This window comes from Lactuca saligna, chromosome 8, assembly GCF_052625555.1.
Source record: "Lactuca saligna cultivar CGN05327 chromosome 8, ASM5262555v1, whole genome shotgun sequence".
NCBI lineage: Eukaryota > Viridiplantae > Streptophyta > Magnoliopsida > Asterales > Asteraceae > Lactuca > Lactuca saligna.
Window position 1 is genome coordinate 119,881,365 of NC_136424.1, and position 14,434 is coordinate 119,895,798.

Below are 14,434 nucleotides of genomic sequence, written 5' to 3' on the forward strand. Positions count from 1 at the left end.
TGAACCGAATTAGGTTTGAACAAACAATTCCATTCGGTTCTCGGGTATCTATATTAGACTTATTCAGTTCTCGGGTGACCCAAATAAGGGCTTATTCGGCCCACCCGAAATTAAAAAGTCGTTTTTTAATCGTATCTTTCTTGGTACACTGAATGACCTACATCCAATCGATTCAATCGTGTTTTTCCGTGTCCCTCCTTTTGTGATCGAGTCGTACATTCAATACAGAAAAACAAACCCTATTGCTTCGTATTCCCAAGTCGACTTCCGACACAATTATATTATCGAAGTCGACTTCCTACTCAAGCATTCCTATTCAGAAATTGAGTGTCGATCATTCCTCTTTATATTCACAAATCGATAATTCCTTCTATGTCTTTAAGAATTCACGAATTAATATATTGTCTACTCATGGAAAATTGTATTAGGTTTTTTTCGGGTTATTGTGGTTATAGAATCCTAATACGATTTATTCAGTTATATTAGGTCCTTAATCATTTTGTGCATATTATTCGGGTAATAACTGAACCAAACCCATTTTGGTAATTTTATCCGGTTTTCGGTTCAAGCAAGTACTTATTTTGTTTTCGGGTTTGAATCGGTTCGGTCCGGTTCCGACCCGAATAACATCCCTACTCTCAAGATAGTATGAGTTTTGACCAAATTTTTTGTGGATTCGCTAAATTTTATTTTTTAGATTAAAAAGTTATACAATCATCTTCAACCTTATTTTATTTCTACGTCATTTTAGCATAATATTACATCAAATTTGGTGTTATATTATTCTTTTAGGTTGCTCAGTGTGGACTTAGGAATTCACGCGTTGACCACGGCGAACACCAGGTCGAGGCCTCGATATGCCCGAGTTCGGCTCTGCAACTCGGCGATGATTCAGTGATGAGAGAGATTGTATTTTTTTTACCCATTTATTACTTAAACCCATTTTTCAAAAATTACTTCTTTCCAAAAAAAATACCCAATTTCAAAAATATAATCGTTTTCTCTTCAAAATTTTAAATTTTCAACACTTAATCCCCAACTATATATACGTTCATCATTATTCATTATTCACCCCATTCAAATATCTTTAATTCTATTCTCTTAACTTTCTTATTATTTTCATCCTTTTCTACACATCATCATTAAAAATGGTTATTAAAAAGAGATCTTACTCGCTCGTTCATGGATTGATGAATCAGAAAATCCACACCACAATGACAACCGTGCAACTACTTTTTGGAGTAGAGTCGTTGAGATAAATACAACCGGCAAACCCTTCAACCTCAAAGAAAAGATATATTCTACGCTAAATGGAGAAATGCACATGCACTCGCAACTCGGTTTACCATTGGGTTTCGTAGGGTGATGCATGAAGCCGGAAATGGTGAAAACAAAAATACTTTGCTAGAGAATGTTCTTAAGGCTTACAGTGTTGAAATTGGAAAAGATTTCAAGTTCGTTGAGTTTTAACAAATTGTAAGACAGAACCCCAAATGGCGTCAAATCTGAAGTGTTGTGTCTTCTAATTTCTAGTGGGTTGTGTGTTTGAATTTCTAGTGTGATGTTTTTGAATTTCTAGTGCTTTTGTGATGCTTTTCATTTCTATGTTTTCTTTTTCTTTTTTTGAATTTCTATGTTTTTTTTTAATTTCTTTGTTTTTAATGGAATCTAAGTTTTTTAAAAAATAACATGTTTGCAATATTTATTTTCTAAATTAATTAAAAATATATATTTAACATGAAAAGTGTGGCAACTCACGTCATGCAAATGGCAAGTTTTGCCTAAAGTGTGGGAAAAATAACTGGTGCTTAAGTGGATCGTGACAAGTATCACACCACACCCATTAGCATTAGGGAAATCTATAAAAAAAATTCCTAAAATTTGGCTTTATTAACACAAAAGGCATAACTGTTTTTTTTAATTAAACCTAAAAAGTGGATAAACACTTGAAAGTAATCACTATTCCCGGTTAATGTTGGTTTTCTAGGCCAAAATTGTAAATAAATAATCAAGTATAGTTTTTTAATTAATAGGGTTAAAGTTTAAGTATTTTTGTTGAAAAATTTTCTTTTCAACATATTAGATTAATTCGAAGAAAACTCATATTTATATATTAAAAACAATATATATATATATATATATATATATATATATATATATATATATATATATATATATATACTAAAAAACACATACTAATAATTTATATATCATTATATCATTTTTATATTTATTTATTCTATTCAATAAATATAATAACTAAAATCATAAAGAGGTCATATATATCCTATAAAATATAAGATGATTTTGTAGATTTGTCAGAAGAAAACCAAGGTTCTAAAAATCTCATCAACGCTCTATCATGGCTCCAAGGTTTGTGCATGCCACCAAGCTTCACCAAAACATCGCATTAACTCATATATTTGTATAGAATAGAATAATAATTGAAAATACATTTAAAAAATATAATATATATATATATATATATATATATATATATAATTCTCACCTTAAGTCACGCATTACAAACGACGTGGCTTGCCAAGGCTCGGAAAAGCTTAAGACTTGACATTGCCACCAAGTCACGCCTTATGTTATTTATTACCTCGGAAGAAACACATTTCTAGACTACATGCTACTTTAGTGTTGAATTTTCAGGTCTTGGGTGTAAAACTTTTACCATAAAAGTGTTGGATTAGGTGTCTAATCCCATAAATATAATTAGTATATACTTGAATTGATGATAGCACAATCATTTTGGGTTGCCTTCAAACCTGGCAATTGAATATGATAACTGTTAGAGAAAGAAGTGATTTATTAACTTATTACTTGGTTAACAAGTTAATTAGATATCAAAGTAAATGATTTATTAATGTATTATGGAAATAATATATTAATTAGAAATCATGTTGTTTAATTAATATTTAATCAGAAATTAATTTGGAATTAGTTTTGGGATTAAAGGAATTAATTAAAACTGTAGGGACTAAAGGTGACAATGCTCAATAGTTGAGCATTAGGCAATTCTAGAACCTCCTTAAAGTAAGGGGAATGAAATCTAGAGCATCTCTAGGGTTTCCTTGGGCTCTAAGGGTGCATTAGATGCCTTAGGAAGGAAATTAAGGGATTAGGGTTATCTTGGATACACCTGCCTTATCCAATACCTTCCTACACCTATATAAACCCTCTTTAGGGTTAAATTTCGGCCTAACCCTTCATTCCAAGTGCCTTGGCCGAAATTTTGATCTACTCCTCTCTCTCTCTCTCTAATTTTTTTCATTGGTTGCTTGAGTATTTTGTAAACCATTAGAGGCACGACACTTGTGGCACTTGCTACCAAAGGTCTTTGAAGCAAGGATTCAATATTGTTTACAATAAAAATCTTAAAGGTATGTGTTATAACCCATTTATGTGCTTTTCAATTATTACACGAGGGATTTAGGGTTTGTACTTTGTTGTTCATTATTGTATGTTTAATTGGAGAAAATGTAGATCTTCAATTAAGGTTTCATGCATACATATAATTGTATGTTATTCTCAAAACCCATCAAAAACTACAATCTACTGAAGAGCCTCTCACAAATGAACTGAACCTCAAAAAATGAAGGTTTACCGAAAGTTATTATTCTCTAATATAGTTTCAATATACACACTATGTAGCCTAGAAAATGCGCTCCTTATGACAAATCAACAAAAGTTATATGAATTGTATTTAGCATGTGTTTTTATAACTATTGTAGAACAATTTGAACTTAATTTAGTCTTTTCTAAAAAAATGTAAACTCCCCCCCCCCCCCCCCCCCCCCATTTCCATTCTTTACACCTAAGTTACCTTTTTTACACCCACGAGCCGAAAGTTCAACAATAAAAGTAGCATGTGGCCTAGAGACATGATCCGTACGACAAATCAACAAAATCCTCTTAAATTATACTCTTGCCATCCCATATTCATTGTCAACTTTTGACTATTGAAGTCTTTATTTTCAACTTTGATCTTATTGTGTTATATATTAGTTGATGAAAATTATAACAATGAAAAAACATTTAAAAGACAATGCATTCATATATTTTTTGCATCAAGTATTATATATCAAAAACAAAAATATTTAAGTTCAAAGTTGAAGAAAAAAACTTTAAAAGTCAAAAGTGGACAATAAATATGGGACTGAGGTAGAATAGGATAAATATGACATCTTAATGATTGTAGCTATCATATATAATTTAAAAGGACTTTGTTGATTTATTGTATAGAGTTTGTTTCTAGGTCACCTGCTACTTTCATTGTTGGATATTCATATGTTGGGTGTAAAAAAAGAAGTGAATTGGGTGTAAAGAACGGTAATAGAGCGAGTTTCTATTTTTTAGAAGTGGACAAATTAAGTCAAGTTGTTCTACAACACAACCAAAATGTCAATATGGCTACATACTTGAAAAAAAAAAACGTTATAAGATTTCTAATACTTATAAAAAGACTAAGCTGCAAATTTGGTCCCTATGGTTAACAAAAAAGTATGGATGGAATCCAAAAAGTTTTCAACTTGCACCACTGGTCCAAAATCATAAACTTTTTATAGATTTGGTCCTTGAACAACTTAAATGACTCTTTTACCATTTTCGTTGTTTTTTCACTTTTTAAATCCATTTATTATTATTATTATTATTATTATTATTATTATTATTATTATTATTATTTAAATAAAAACTAAACAAAACCCACCCAACCAACCCTCCTACCCCCACCCCAGCTCACTCCTTAATTCCTCATAATCTCTTGTTATTCATCCTCTCTTCTGCCGACAACATAACTCCAGAGCCAGAGATAAAATCGACCACGGTTTTTCGAAGCTGCTGCCTCCCACACATCTCCCCTTCCCCCTCCCACTTCATTGTGTTATCCTTCCGACCACCATCGTCAGTTCGTCTCCTCTATCTATAGCTTCGTCCCCACTTCATCTCCCCCGTCACAGACTACCACCTCATCCATCATCACCATTGTTCCCGCTTTTCTGACCTAACCAGCTTTATCCAACCACCAGTAAAATACATCAGTTGACTGATATCTAAAACACCACCAAACAATCACATTTCAAACTACAACCATCAGAACAACACCATCACCGACTTCTCATCATCTCAATAGGCCAACACTATCGATTATACAAGCATCAAGGGTAAGGGAGAAGACGATACTCAATTAGAACTCAAAAATTGGAACCCTAAAATCGAGAACTAGAACCCTAAAATCAAGAATATGGGAAGAAGACGATACATTAATGGTGATCTTGATGTTAGTGAAGGCATCTAAATCAGAACATGGGATGAAAACGACGATGGTTCACAGTGGCTAATAATGTTGGCTTTGCGATTTAGAGATAGTGAAGAGCAGTGACGGCCTTGGGATGGTGTCGGCGATGCGGTCGCACCGGGCCTCCGATCTTAGGGGACCTCTAATTTTTGGGATAATTTATAGTTATAGTATTGGTATTTTTGTAAAATCTATTTTTATGTTTTATCAATAAATAAAATTAGCCCGGTAACATTTGATTCCATTTTTAGATGCATTTTAATTTTGAAAAAGAAATCAACAAAAATCAAAATCTAATCATAAATTTAAAATTTTTCAACATTTAATGAAAATATATATATCCATTAGCATTAGGGAAATCTATAAAAAAATTCACGTCATGCAAATGGCAAGTTTTGCCTAAAGTGTGGGAAAAATAACTGGTGCTTAAGTGGATTGTGACAAGTATCACACCACACCCATTAGCATTAGGGAAATCTATAAAAAAATTCCTAAAATTTGGCTTTATTAACACAAAAGGCATAACTGTTTTTTTTAATTAAACCTAAAAAGTGGATAAACACTTGAAAGTAACCACTATTCCCGGTTAATGTTGGTTTTCTAGGCCAAAATTGTAAATAAATAATCAAGTATAGTTTTTTAATTAATAGGGTTAAAGTTTAAGCATTTTTGTTGAAAAAATTTCTTTTCAACATATTAGATTAATTCGAAGAAAACTCATATTTATATATTAAAAACAATATATATATATATATATATATATATATATATATATATATATATATATATATATATATATATATATACACTAAAAAACACAATACCAGTAATTTATATATCATTATATCATTTTTATATTTATTTATTCTATTCAATAAATATAATAACTAAAATCATAAAGAGATCATATATATCCTATAAAATATAAGATGATTTTGTAGATTTGTCAGAAGAAAACCAAGGTTCTAAAAATCTCGTCAACGCTCTATCATGGCTCCAAGGTTTGTGCATGCCACCAAGCTTCACCAAAACATCGCATTAACTCATATATTTGTATAGAATAGAATAATAATTGAAAATACATTTAAAAAATATAATATATATATATATATATATATATATATATATATATATATATATATATATATATATATATATATATATTATCATTATTGTGCTTTTTAATAAATAAAAATAATTTTTTTAGTGAAATGGATGTATATGGTATCTTTATTTATTATTTTGAGTTTTATTCAAATTAATTTTAGTATATATAAAAAGATTTTTTTTTTAAATCCTTTAATTTTAATCATATTAACAAAAAAGTCATATATGATTGTTATTTATAATTTTGGCCCTAAAACCCGGCATTAACCGAGAACAAGAATTATTTTGCAGAGTGTTTAGCAATTTTTTTGACCTTAAATATCATAATAATAATAATAATAATAATAATAATAATAATAATAATAATAATAATAATAATAAATAAAAGGGATAGTTTTTTGCGTTAGTATATCCACACTTTAAGGACTTTTTGTATCAATTTGAATCCACCATCTTTCGTTTTATTCTATTCTAATTTCGTTTATATGAATAGATATTCTAAACTTGATAATTAGTCTATTATATTGTATTGTGTATTAAATAAATATTATCAATCTTACATATATAAAAATGTGTTTTAAAATATAGTTTTTTATTTAAAAAATGTCATTTTAACAAAATAACACCTAACTCTAACTGAGTATATACAAATAATTAATTTGGTTTTAATTTTGTAATAATATATTGGAATATATACAGTAAAGTCCCAATATTTTCATCGATTTGACAAGAAAGTTCTAAACTTTATTTTTTTTTATCAGTAAAGTTCAAATTACCGGCAGTTTTTGACACTTCTACCTTTTTTTCCCGATTAGCCGGTAATTGGGACATTTTTTTCAACAAAATATAGTTTAGAACTTTCTTGTCAAATTGTCAATTAGGACTTTATTGTCAAAAAAAAATAAGGTTTAGGACTTTTTTTGTCAAATCATTGAAAATATTGGGACTTTAGTGTATATATAATTTTTTTGTTAGAAATTTAATAGTATGATACTCTTTAAGCATAGAGTTATTGAAACCTTCTCTAATCAGCTAGATCATATTGAAATCCTTTACGTTACTTCTTGTTAAATCGTTTTTTTTAATCTTAACAAACCGATGTTGAAAAAAATTGAGATAATCAAGAAAGAAAGAAAGAAAGAATCAAGGTTGTGTTGGATTTTTCAGTCTAAAAAATGATGAAATTAGAAACCTAAAAAAATGAAATTGTCATGGCTTTATACAAACACAAACAACACATGCCTATTCAAAAGGGTGTGAATGTGGAGAAAGGTAAGAAGGGCAATTTTGTTTTTTCGATTTCTTATTTCTCCATTTTTGGGGCTGCAAAAAGCCAACACAACTCTGGTTCTTTCTTTCTTGATTATCTCAATTTTTTTCACGGTCGGTTTGTTAAGATTAAAAAATCGATTTAACAAGAAACAAATGTTAAGGATTTCAATATAATCTAGCAGATTAGAGAAGGTTTCAATAACTCTTATGCTTAAAGAGTATCATCCCATTAAATTTCCAACCAAAAACAATTATATATACATTAAAGTTCCAATATTTTCAACGATTTAACAAAAAAAAGTCCTAATTAACAATTTGACAAGAAAGTCGTAAACTTTATTTTTTTGACAAAAAAATCCTAATTACCGGCTAACCTGGAAAAAATTGTAAAAATGTCAAAAACTGCCGGTAATTTGGACTTTACTGTCAAAAAAATAAAGTTTAGGACTTTCTTGTCAAATCGATGAAAAAATATTGGGACTTTACTGTATATATCCCTAATATATTTTATAAAGTTTTTATATAAAAAGATAAAAAAAATGTAAATATATAAGTAAAAAACTAATAAGTTTGAAGAAAAAAATATATATTAGAAAATATATATTTTTTTTTGTAAAAAATTATATAGAAAACGATATACGTTGAAATGAAATACTATCAGAATGTGAAAATGATATAAGATCGTAGATAGTCTAATAATCAAGTAATATGACGTTTTTTGAGTAATATAAATAGTTCAATTGTAAAAAAGTGTATAAAAAACCTTCAGTGATTAAGTGTAGAACAAAATTTGTTACTTTAAGAAATCATTATAATCAAAAGGATATCTTTGAAAAAACATGCATAAAAAGTATTTGTATGGATTAAATTTGTATGTATGAAGAATGTATAAGTTCAACAATCTCAAAAATCATCATGACATGACACGGTAAAAATACAAGACATGAAATTAAATTGGAATATAATCAAATTTCAAATTTGTGTTCATGTTCAAAATCTATCGAGCTAATAACACCATAATAGAAAAGAAAGATCATGTTAACGTTCAAAAGTTGTTTATATTTAATAGTATTCTATGTTGTTTTATATTATTTTTTTGTCATGTTTAAATAATCCATTTCATAAAAAACTTACGTAAAACATCATGCAAATGGTTATTATTAATTTTGTCATGTTTTTATTAAATTGTATTCGTGTTAACAAACAAAAACACATTGTCATGTCGTGTTCATGTTAAAAAAAATGTAATTCGCGTCATGTTAAGCAAATACACGGAACTACCGCCACCTGCTAAATTTGCTAACTCTAATATGTTTTATAGGGGTGAACATATTAACCGAAAAAAGAAATCATAACCAAAGTAACTTATATAATCAAACCATTTTAAATGAACCATTACTAACCGAATCCGTATAATTCGGTTATAGCTTTCACCTAAAACCAAACTAGTATAAACCGAAACCGAAGTGAATCAATAATATTAACAAAATGTTTTTAATAAAATATAATATTAAATATATGATATGTAATTATATTAAAAGTTGAAATTTTAAAGAGAAATTATTTAGAACTATATATGATAAGTAATCTTCTATCAATATAATTATATATAGACAATCATTCACTTTTTACAACGATACAATCATTCACTTTTTATAACAAGAGACTTTACGTTTACCAGTTTCAATAGAAAAATATTTTTATTCTTAGGTAATCTTTAACCACTTTGGTTAATCGGTGTTAAACCATTCACCGACTTAAATCGTTAACCAAACCCAATATTAACATCTACCCGATGATTATAGAAATACATTAACCGATTATAGTGATTATGGTTTGGTTTTATACAAAAATAGCTACGTTGGCACAAATGAAAGATAAAAAGATGTGTCTCGTCTTCATAAATTTCGTTTAAGCATGAACACATGATCCACAAACACACAAACATACCAATTAATTTTAGTTAAGAAGGAAGCCAAGGGCACAAAACTTCAACATACATACCAGAACTTGCTATACAAAGAAACACAAGAAGAGAAAATGGATAATAAAAATGTTCTTCATTTATAAAAAAGAAAAAGTATGAAATTTAAATAAAATAATAAAATTAGAAACCCACAGGCAGAATGAGAAGGAGAAAGAATGCCAGTGGATGTTTCTCTATACATGAGGATGAGGATGAGGATATGATATGCTTTGATCTGCTTCTGCAACCTAAAATAAAATTTGTTTTATTATTTTTCAGCTCTCTCTCTTTCTCTATCTGTTTTCTGTCATCAATTCGGAAAAGCTCAAGGAATAGATGATGCAAATGGTTGTATTATTTGTTGTGGTTTGGTGTTTTGAGTTTTCAGAATACATCAAAGAATCAATAGAAGGGTGGTGGTGGAGGGGAGGCGTAAGAAACGCCAATCACCGGAGGTAATGGCCCCTCGTACGCTGGAGCTGGAGGTGGTGGGCTGTTGTATATAATCGGTGGTGGAGGTGGAGACGGGTGGTGGACTGGGGGTGGTGGGGAACTGTAAACAGGTGCTGGTGGTGGTGGTGATTTATGCGGTGGTGGTGGTGGTGGAGGTGATGGGGTTGGGGATGGTGGTGGTGGTGGTTCTATACAGGGAGGTGGAGGTAGTTCTATACAAGGAGGTGGAGGAGGTGGTGATGGTGGTGGTGGTGGTGGAGAATGGACTGGTGGAGGGGGAGAATGGACAGGTGGAGGTGGAGAATGAACTGGCGGTGGTGGAGAATGGGCTGCAGGTGGTGGTGGTGATGAATAGATATAAGATGGAGGTGGTGGAGGCGGTGAGTGAGGTGGAGGTGGTGGTGGAGAGTGTGGTCGAGGTGGTGGTGGAGAGTGTGGTGGAGGCGGTGAGTTATAGTAATATGGGGGCGGTGAATGAGGCGGAGGAGGTGAGTTGTAGTAATATGGAACAGGTGGTGGTGGGGAAAACAAGGGCGGCGGAGGCGGGGATGCAGTTGGAGGTGGAGGAGGTGGTGGTGATCGTACACAATAGGTTGGAGGTGGGGGAGGACAGTAAACTGGTGCTGGGGGTGACGGTGGAGGTGGGGGAGGAGAGTAAACTGGTGGTGGGGGTGATGGTGGAGGTGGCGGTGGAGAGTAAACCGGTGGCGGAGGTGATGGTGGAGGTGGGGGAGGAGGTGATGGTGGTGGTGGTGATGGTGGCGGTGGGGGAGGAGAATAAACAGGTGGGGGTGGTGGAGGAGGTGATGGTGGTGGAGGTGACGGTGGAGGTGGGGGAGGTGAGTAAACTGGTGGAGGTGGGGGAGGGGGTGATGGCGGTGGAGGTGATGGTGGAGGTGGGGGAGGAGAGTAAACAGGGGGCGGAGGTGAGGGTGGCGGTGGAGGAGGGGAGTAAACTGGCGGCGGAGGAGAATATACAGGTGGTGGAGGTGATGGTGGTGGGGGAGGAGAGTAAACTGGCGGTGCAGGTGATGGTGGCGGCGGCGGTGGAAGCGCCGGAACAAATGGCGTACACCTAAATGCACTACAATGAATCTTCTTAGACGCGAACATATCACACTGCTTTTTAGACCTTTGTGCCGGCCTCGCCGGCAAACAATTCCTCCGATCATCAAACTCCTCCAACCTCAAACACTCCGGCGGCTCACCGGTGAAGAAATTATCAGAATAAGTGAAATTCTCCAACCTCGGAAGACTACAGATACTCTTGGGTATACTTCCGGTCAAGTAATTATGAGCCACATTCAACTGCTCCACGCTCACCAAACCAGAAAGACTCTCCGGCAACGGCCCCATTAACTGATTAAAGCTCACATCAAACACCGTCACCTCCTTCAACAATCCAATTTCTTCCGGCACACAAGACCTCAATTGATTGTTTATCATGATAATCTCATTCAAAGTATCCGACATGTTCCCGATGCTCGCCGGAAGACAACCATGAAACCTATTGTTCGCTAAAACAATCACAGACACCGGCGAATTGCCAAAATTATCCGGCAATTCAAACACAAACCGGTTGTGATTAATAAATATAGCATCCAAGTCTTTATCGAACAATTCTTTAGGAACACTACCTTCAAACTCATTAAACCGGAGATCCAAAAACTTTAATACCGGTAATTTAAGAACAACGTAAGGGAATTTTCCGGCGAACCTGTTGTTGCTGAGATCCAATTCGTAGAGTAACTTCAACTGACGAAACTTCTTCGGGACAGTTCCACAGAACCGATTCGAATTAATATGAAACAATGCAAGATCCTTGAGCAACCCAAGCTCCTCCGGCAAATACCCAGCGATATCGCCGTGGTTAAGGTCGATTCCGGCAACGGTTCTCTCCGAACTGTTATCCAGTGCGGGTGCACAGAACACTCCCGTGTAGTTGCACACACTAGAACCCACCCAATTCAAAGTGAGATTTTGTGGATCTGAGAGTATCGCCTGCTTCCATGCTTGTAAAGCAATGTAAGCATTTCTCAGCCTAGGGTTTTCAAACACCAGCGTCGGATCCACGCTCACATTCTCACCTCTGTCACCGAACTCATCCAGGTAGGACAAAAGCTGCCGTTGACGTATGTAAATCACCTCACCGTCAGTCAGCTTTCCAGAACTTAACCCGCCGCCGACACCGGAACCATCACCGGAAAAACAAAACCCAAAACCAGACAATAATGCAAACAGCGCAATATAAACAAGGATCGAAGTCTTCTTCATATCAACACCTTAGACATCTGAGGCTTAACTATATCGTTGTAAACAAACCTGCGCTGTGAGCGCAACAATCGATTACAAGAAACTCGAAATGTGGGTGAAGATTATCGATTGAAGAAGTAGAAGAAGGAGGAGATGAATGAGGGTTTTGAATTATGAGAGAGAAAGTGGAGGTTTTTCTAGGGGATTCGGAGAAGGTGTGAACGGAGGGTGGGGAATGAAGACAGCTAAATCACAGCTCAACACCCACCGATTCTCTCTCTCTCTTTCTTTCTGTATAGAAAATGAGAGTCTCCTTCTAAACAAGAATGTGAATTTATATTGATTGAAAAGGGGATTAAATAATACGATGGCCGGAGGCCGGCGGAGCATGGAGGTGTCCGGTAGCGGAGTAATTAAATGGGATTTTAAATTACTCCGTCCTTTCCGTATAAATACCATATTTAATTTTTTAGTTTTTCTCCCATCTGTTACATTTATTATATTTTTGACCATTGTATTGTATTTATGAGTTTGTTCATTTGTTGTAAAGTGAATAAATAATAATTGTATCCATCAATATATTTTACAGTAACATATTTTAAAAGCCGTTTTGGATGTTTATTGGTTAAATTTATGTTTTTCTTTTGTCGTGATTTTACAAGAAAAAGACTTGTTTTTGTAGAAAATTATACATAAAATAGATGTAAGACTTGTTCAATCATTTTCATGACCAATTAAAACTAGTTTATCTTTTTATAAAGTTTCATTATATATATTACATAATATATATGAAAAATATTTGCTACTTTGATATTGATTTATTAAAAAAAAAAAATTGTCTTTCATCTTATGAAAATTATAAGTTGTAAGTGGTTGACTTTTTATAATATCTAACAAATACGTTTTCCTTATTAATAAAAAATACTCGAATTTGGTGGATTATATCATAAGCAATCTTTTGTAATAATGTTAATAGGTATGATTACTAAGCGAATTTTAATTAAAATTTATTCAAAAGGAAAAGATTGTAATTTTTTATGGAATGTATTTGACAAATCTATAAAATGGTTACAATATTTGCATAAAAAGAATATTGTTTATGCATGTTCTTTTATCTCAGAATCATTTTTATGTGGAATGGAGACAACCATGAATGCATCAATCACTTGGCTTCCTTTAAATTTTTTAGTCGTTTTCTAAAAACAACGATATAAAATGTTCGAAGAAATGTACAATGGAAAAAGATGTTTTTGGCTCAAAGAGGTTGAATTGGTCTCCGAATGTCAAAAGTACAAAATATATTGTTAGAACTTTAAATGTTATATCCGGTATTTTTTAATATTCTTTTAATAAAAAAATGATAACACGGGAAAAGGTTAAAGAAAAAAAATGTGAATATAATCTTGTTATGTAAAAAACAAATACAAGGGATTTATTATTACTTTAGTTGTCAATATGTCAAAATATAGGGGCTAGTTGCAATTAATTAAACATTCTAAATGAGAGAGAGAGAGAGAGAGAGAGAGAGAGAGAGAGAGAGAGAGAGAGAGAGAGAGAGAGAGAGAGAGAGAGAGAGAGAGAGAGAGAGAGAGAGAGAGAGATTTACTAAGGTTAGAAGTAGAAGTTAATGGCTGGTGGTGGTGAGGTTGGTTTTGTAACTATGTCTTTGTCACAACACATGATGTCATTAAAATGTGGTCTTCCAGTATTTAATTTTAATGTATTTAATAATAAAAAAAAATGAGATATTAATGAAGTGAGTTTTTTTTTTTTTTTTTTTTTTTTTTTTTTTTTTTTAAGAATCGATAGAAATTTATTATTAACGAGCATTAAAAAAAGACTAGCAACATTTTAGAGCCCTCCATCTTATTTTACAAAATTTAGTTTCTTTTTTCAATATTGTTTTAAAAATTAAGGTTCTGTTTGAAAGTTTCTGATTGAGAAAGTGATGACTAAAAAATATGTGTTTGAGTAATAAACTTTGACTGAGTAACAAATCATTATATTTGATTGTATATATTACTGAAAGTGCTGACTGATGCAAAATAACTATTATACCCTTATGCTCTATATAATGG

General features: G+C 32.5%; 1 protein-coding gene across 2 annotated transcripts; it reads right to left on the minus strand.

The window, feature by feature from the left end:
* Positions 1 to 9,725: 9,725 nt before the first annotated feature.
* LOC145011388 (leucine-rich repeat extensin-like protein 4) lies at positions 9,726 to 12,685 on the minus strand. Of its 2 annotated transcripts, XM_078970099.1 has the most exons (2): positions 10,934 to 12,684; positions 9,726 to 10,828 (listed from the first exon to the last, which is right to left on the minus strand). In XM_078970099.1, exons 1-2 carry the CDS (start codon positions 12,375 to 12,377, stop codon positions 10,053 to 10,055), a joined length of 2,220 nt encoding a protein of 739 aa, XP_078826225.1. In that variant the 5' UTR covers positions 12,378 to 12,684; the 3' UTR covers positions 9,726 to 10,052. The 2 variants fall into 2 exon arrangements, with proteins under 2 accessions (XP_078826225.1, XP_078826224.1); XM_078970098.1 differs by having other exon boundaries at positions 9,726 to 12,685.
* Between the last annotated feature and the right edge of the window lie 1,749 nt (positions 12,686 to 14,434).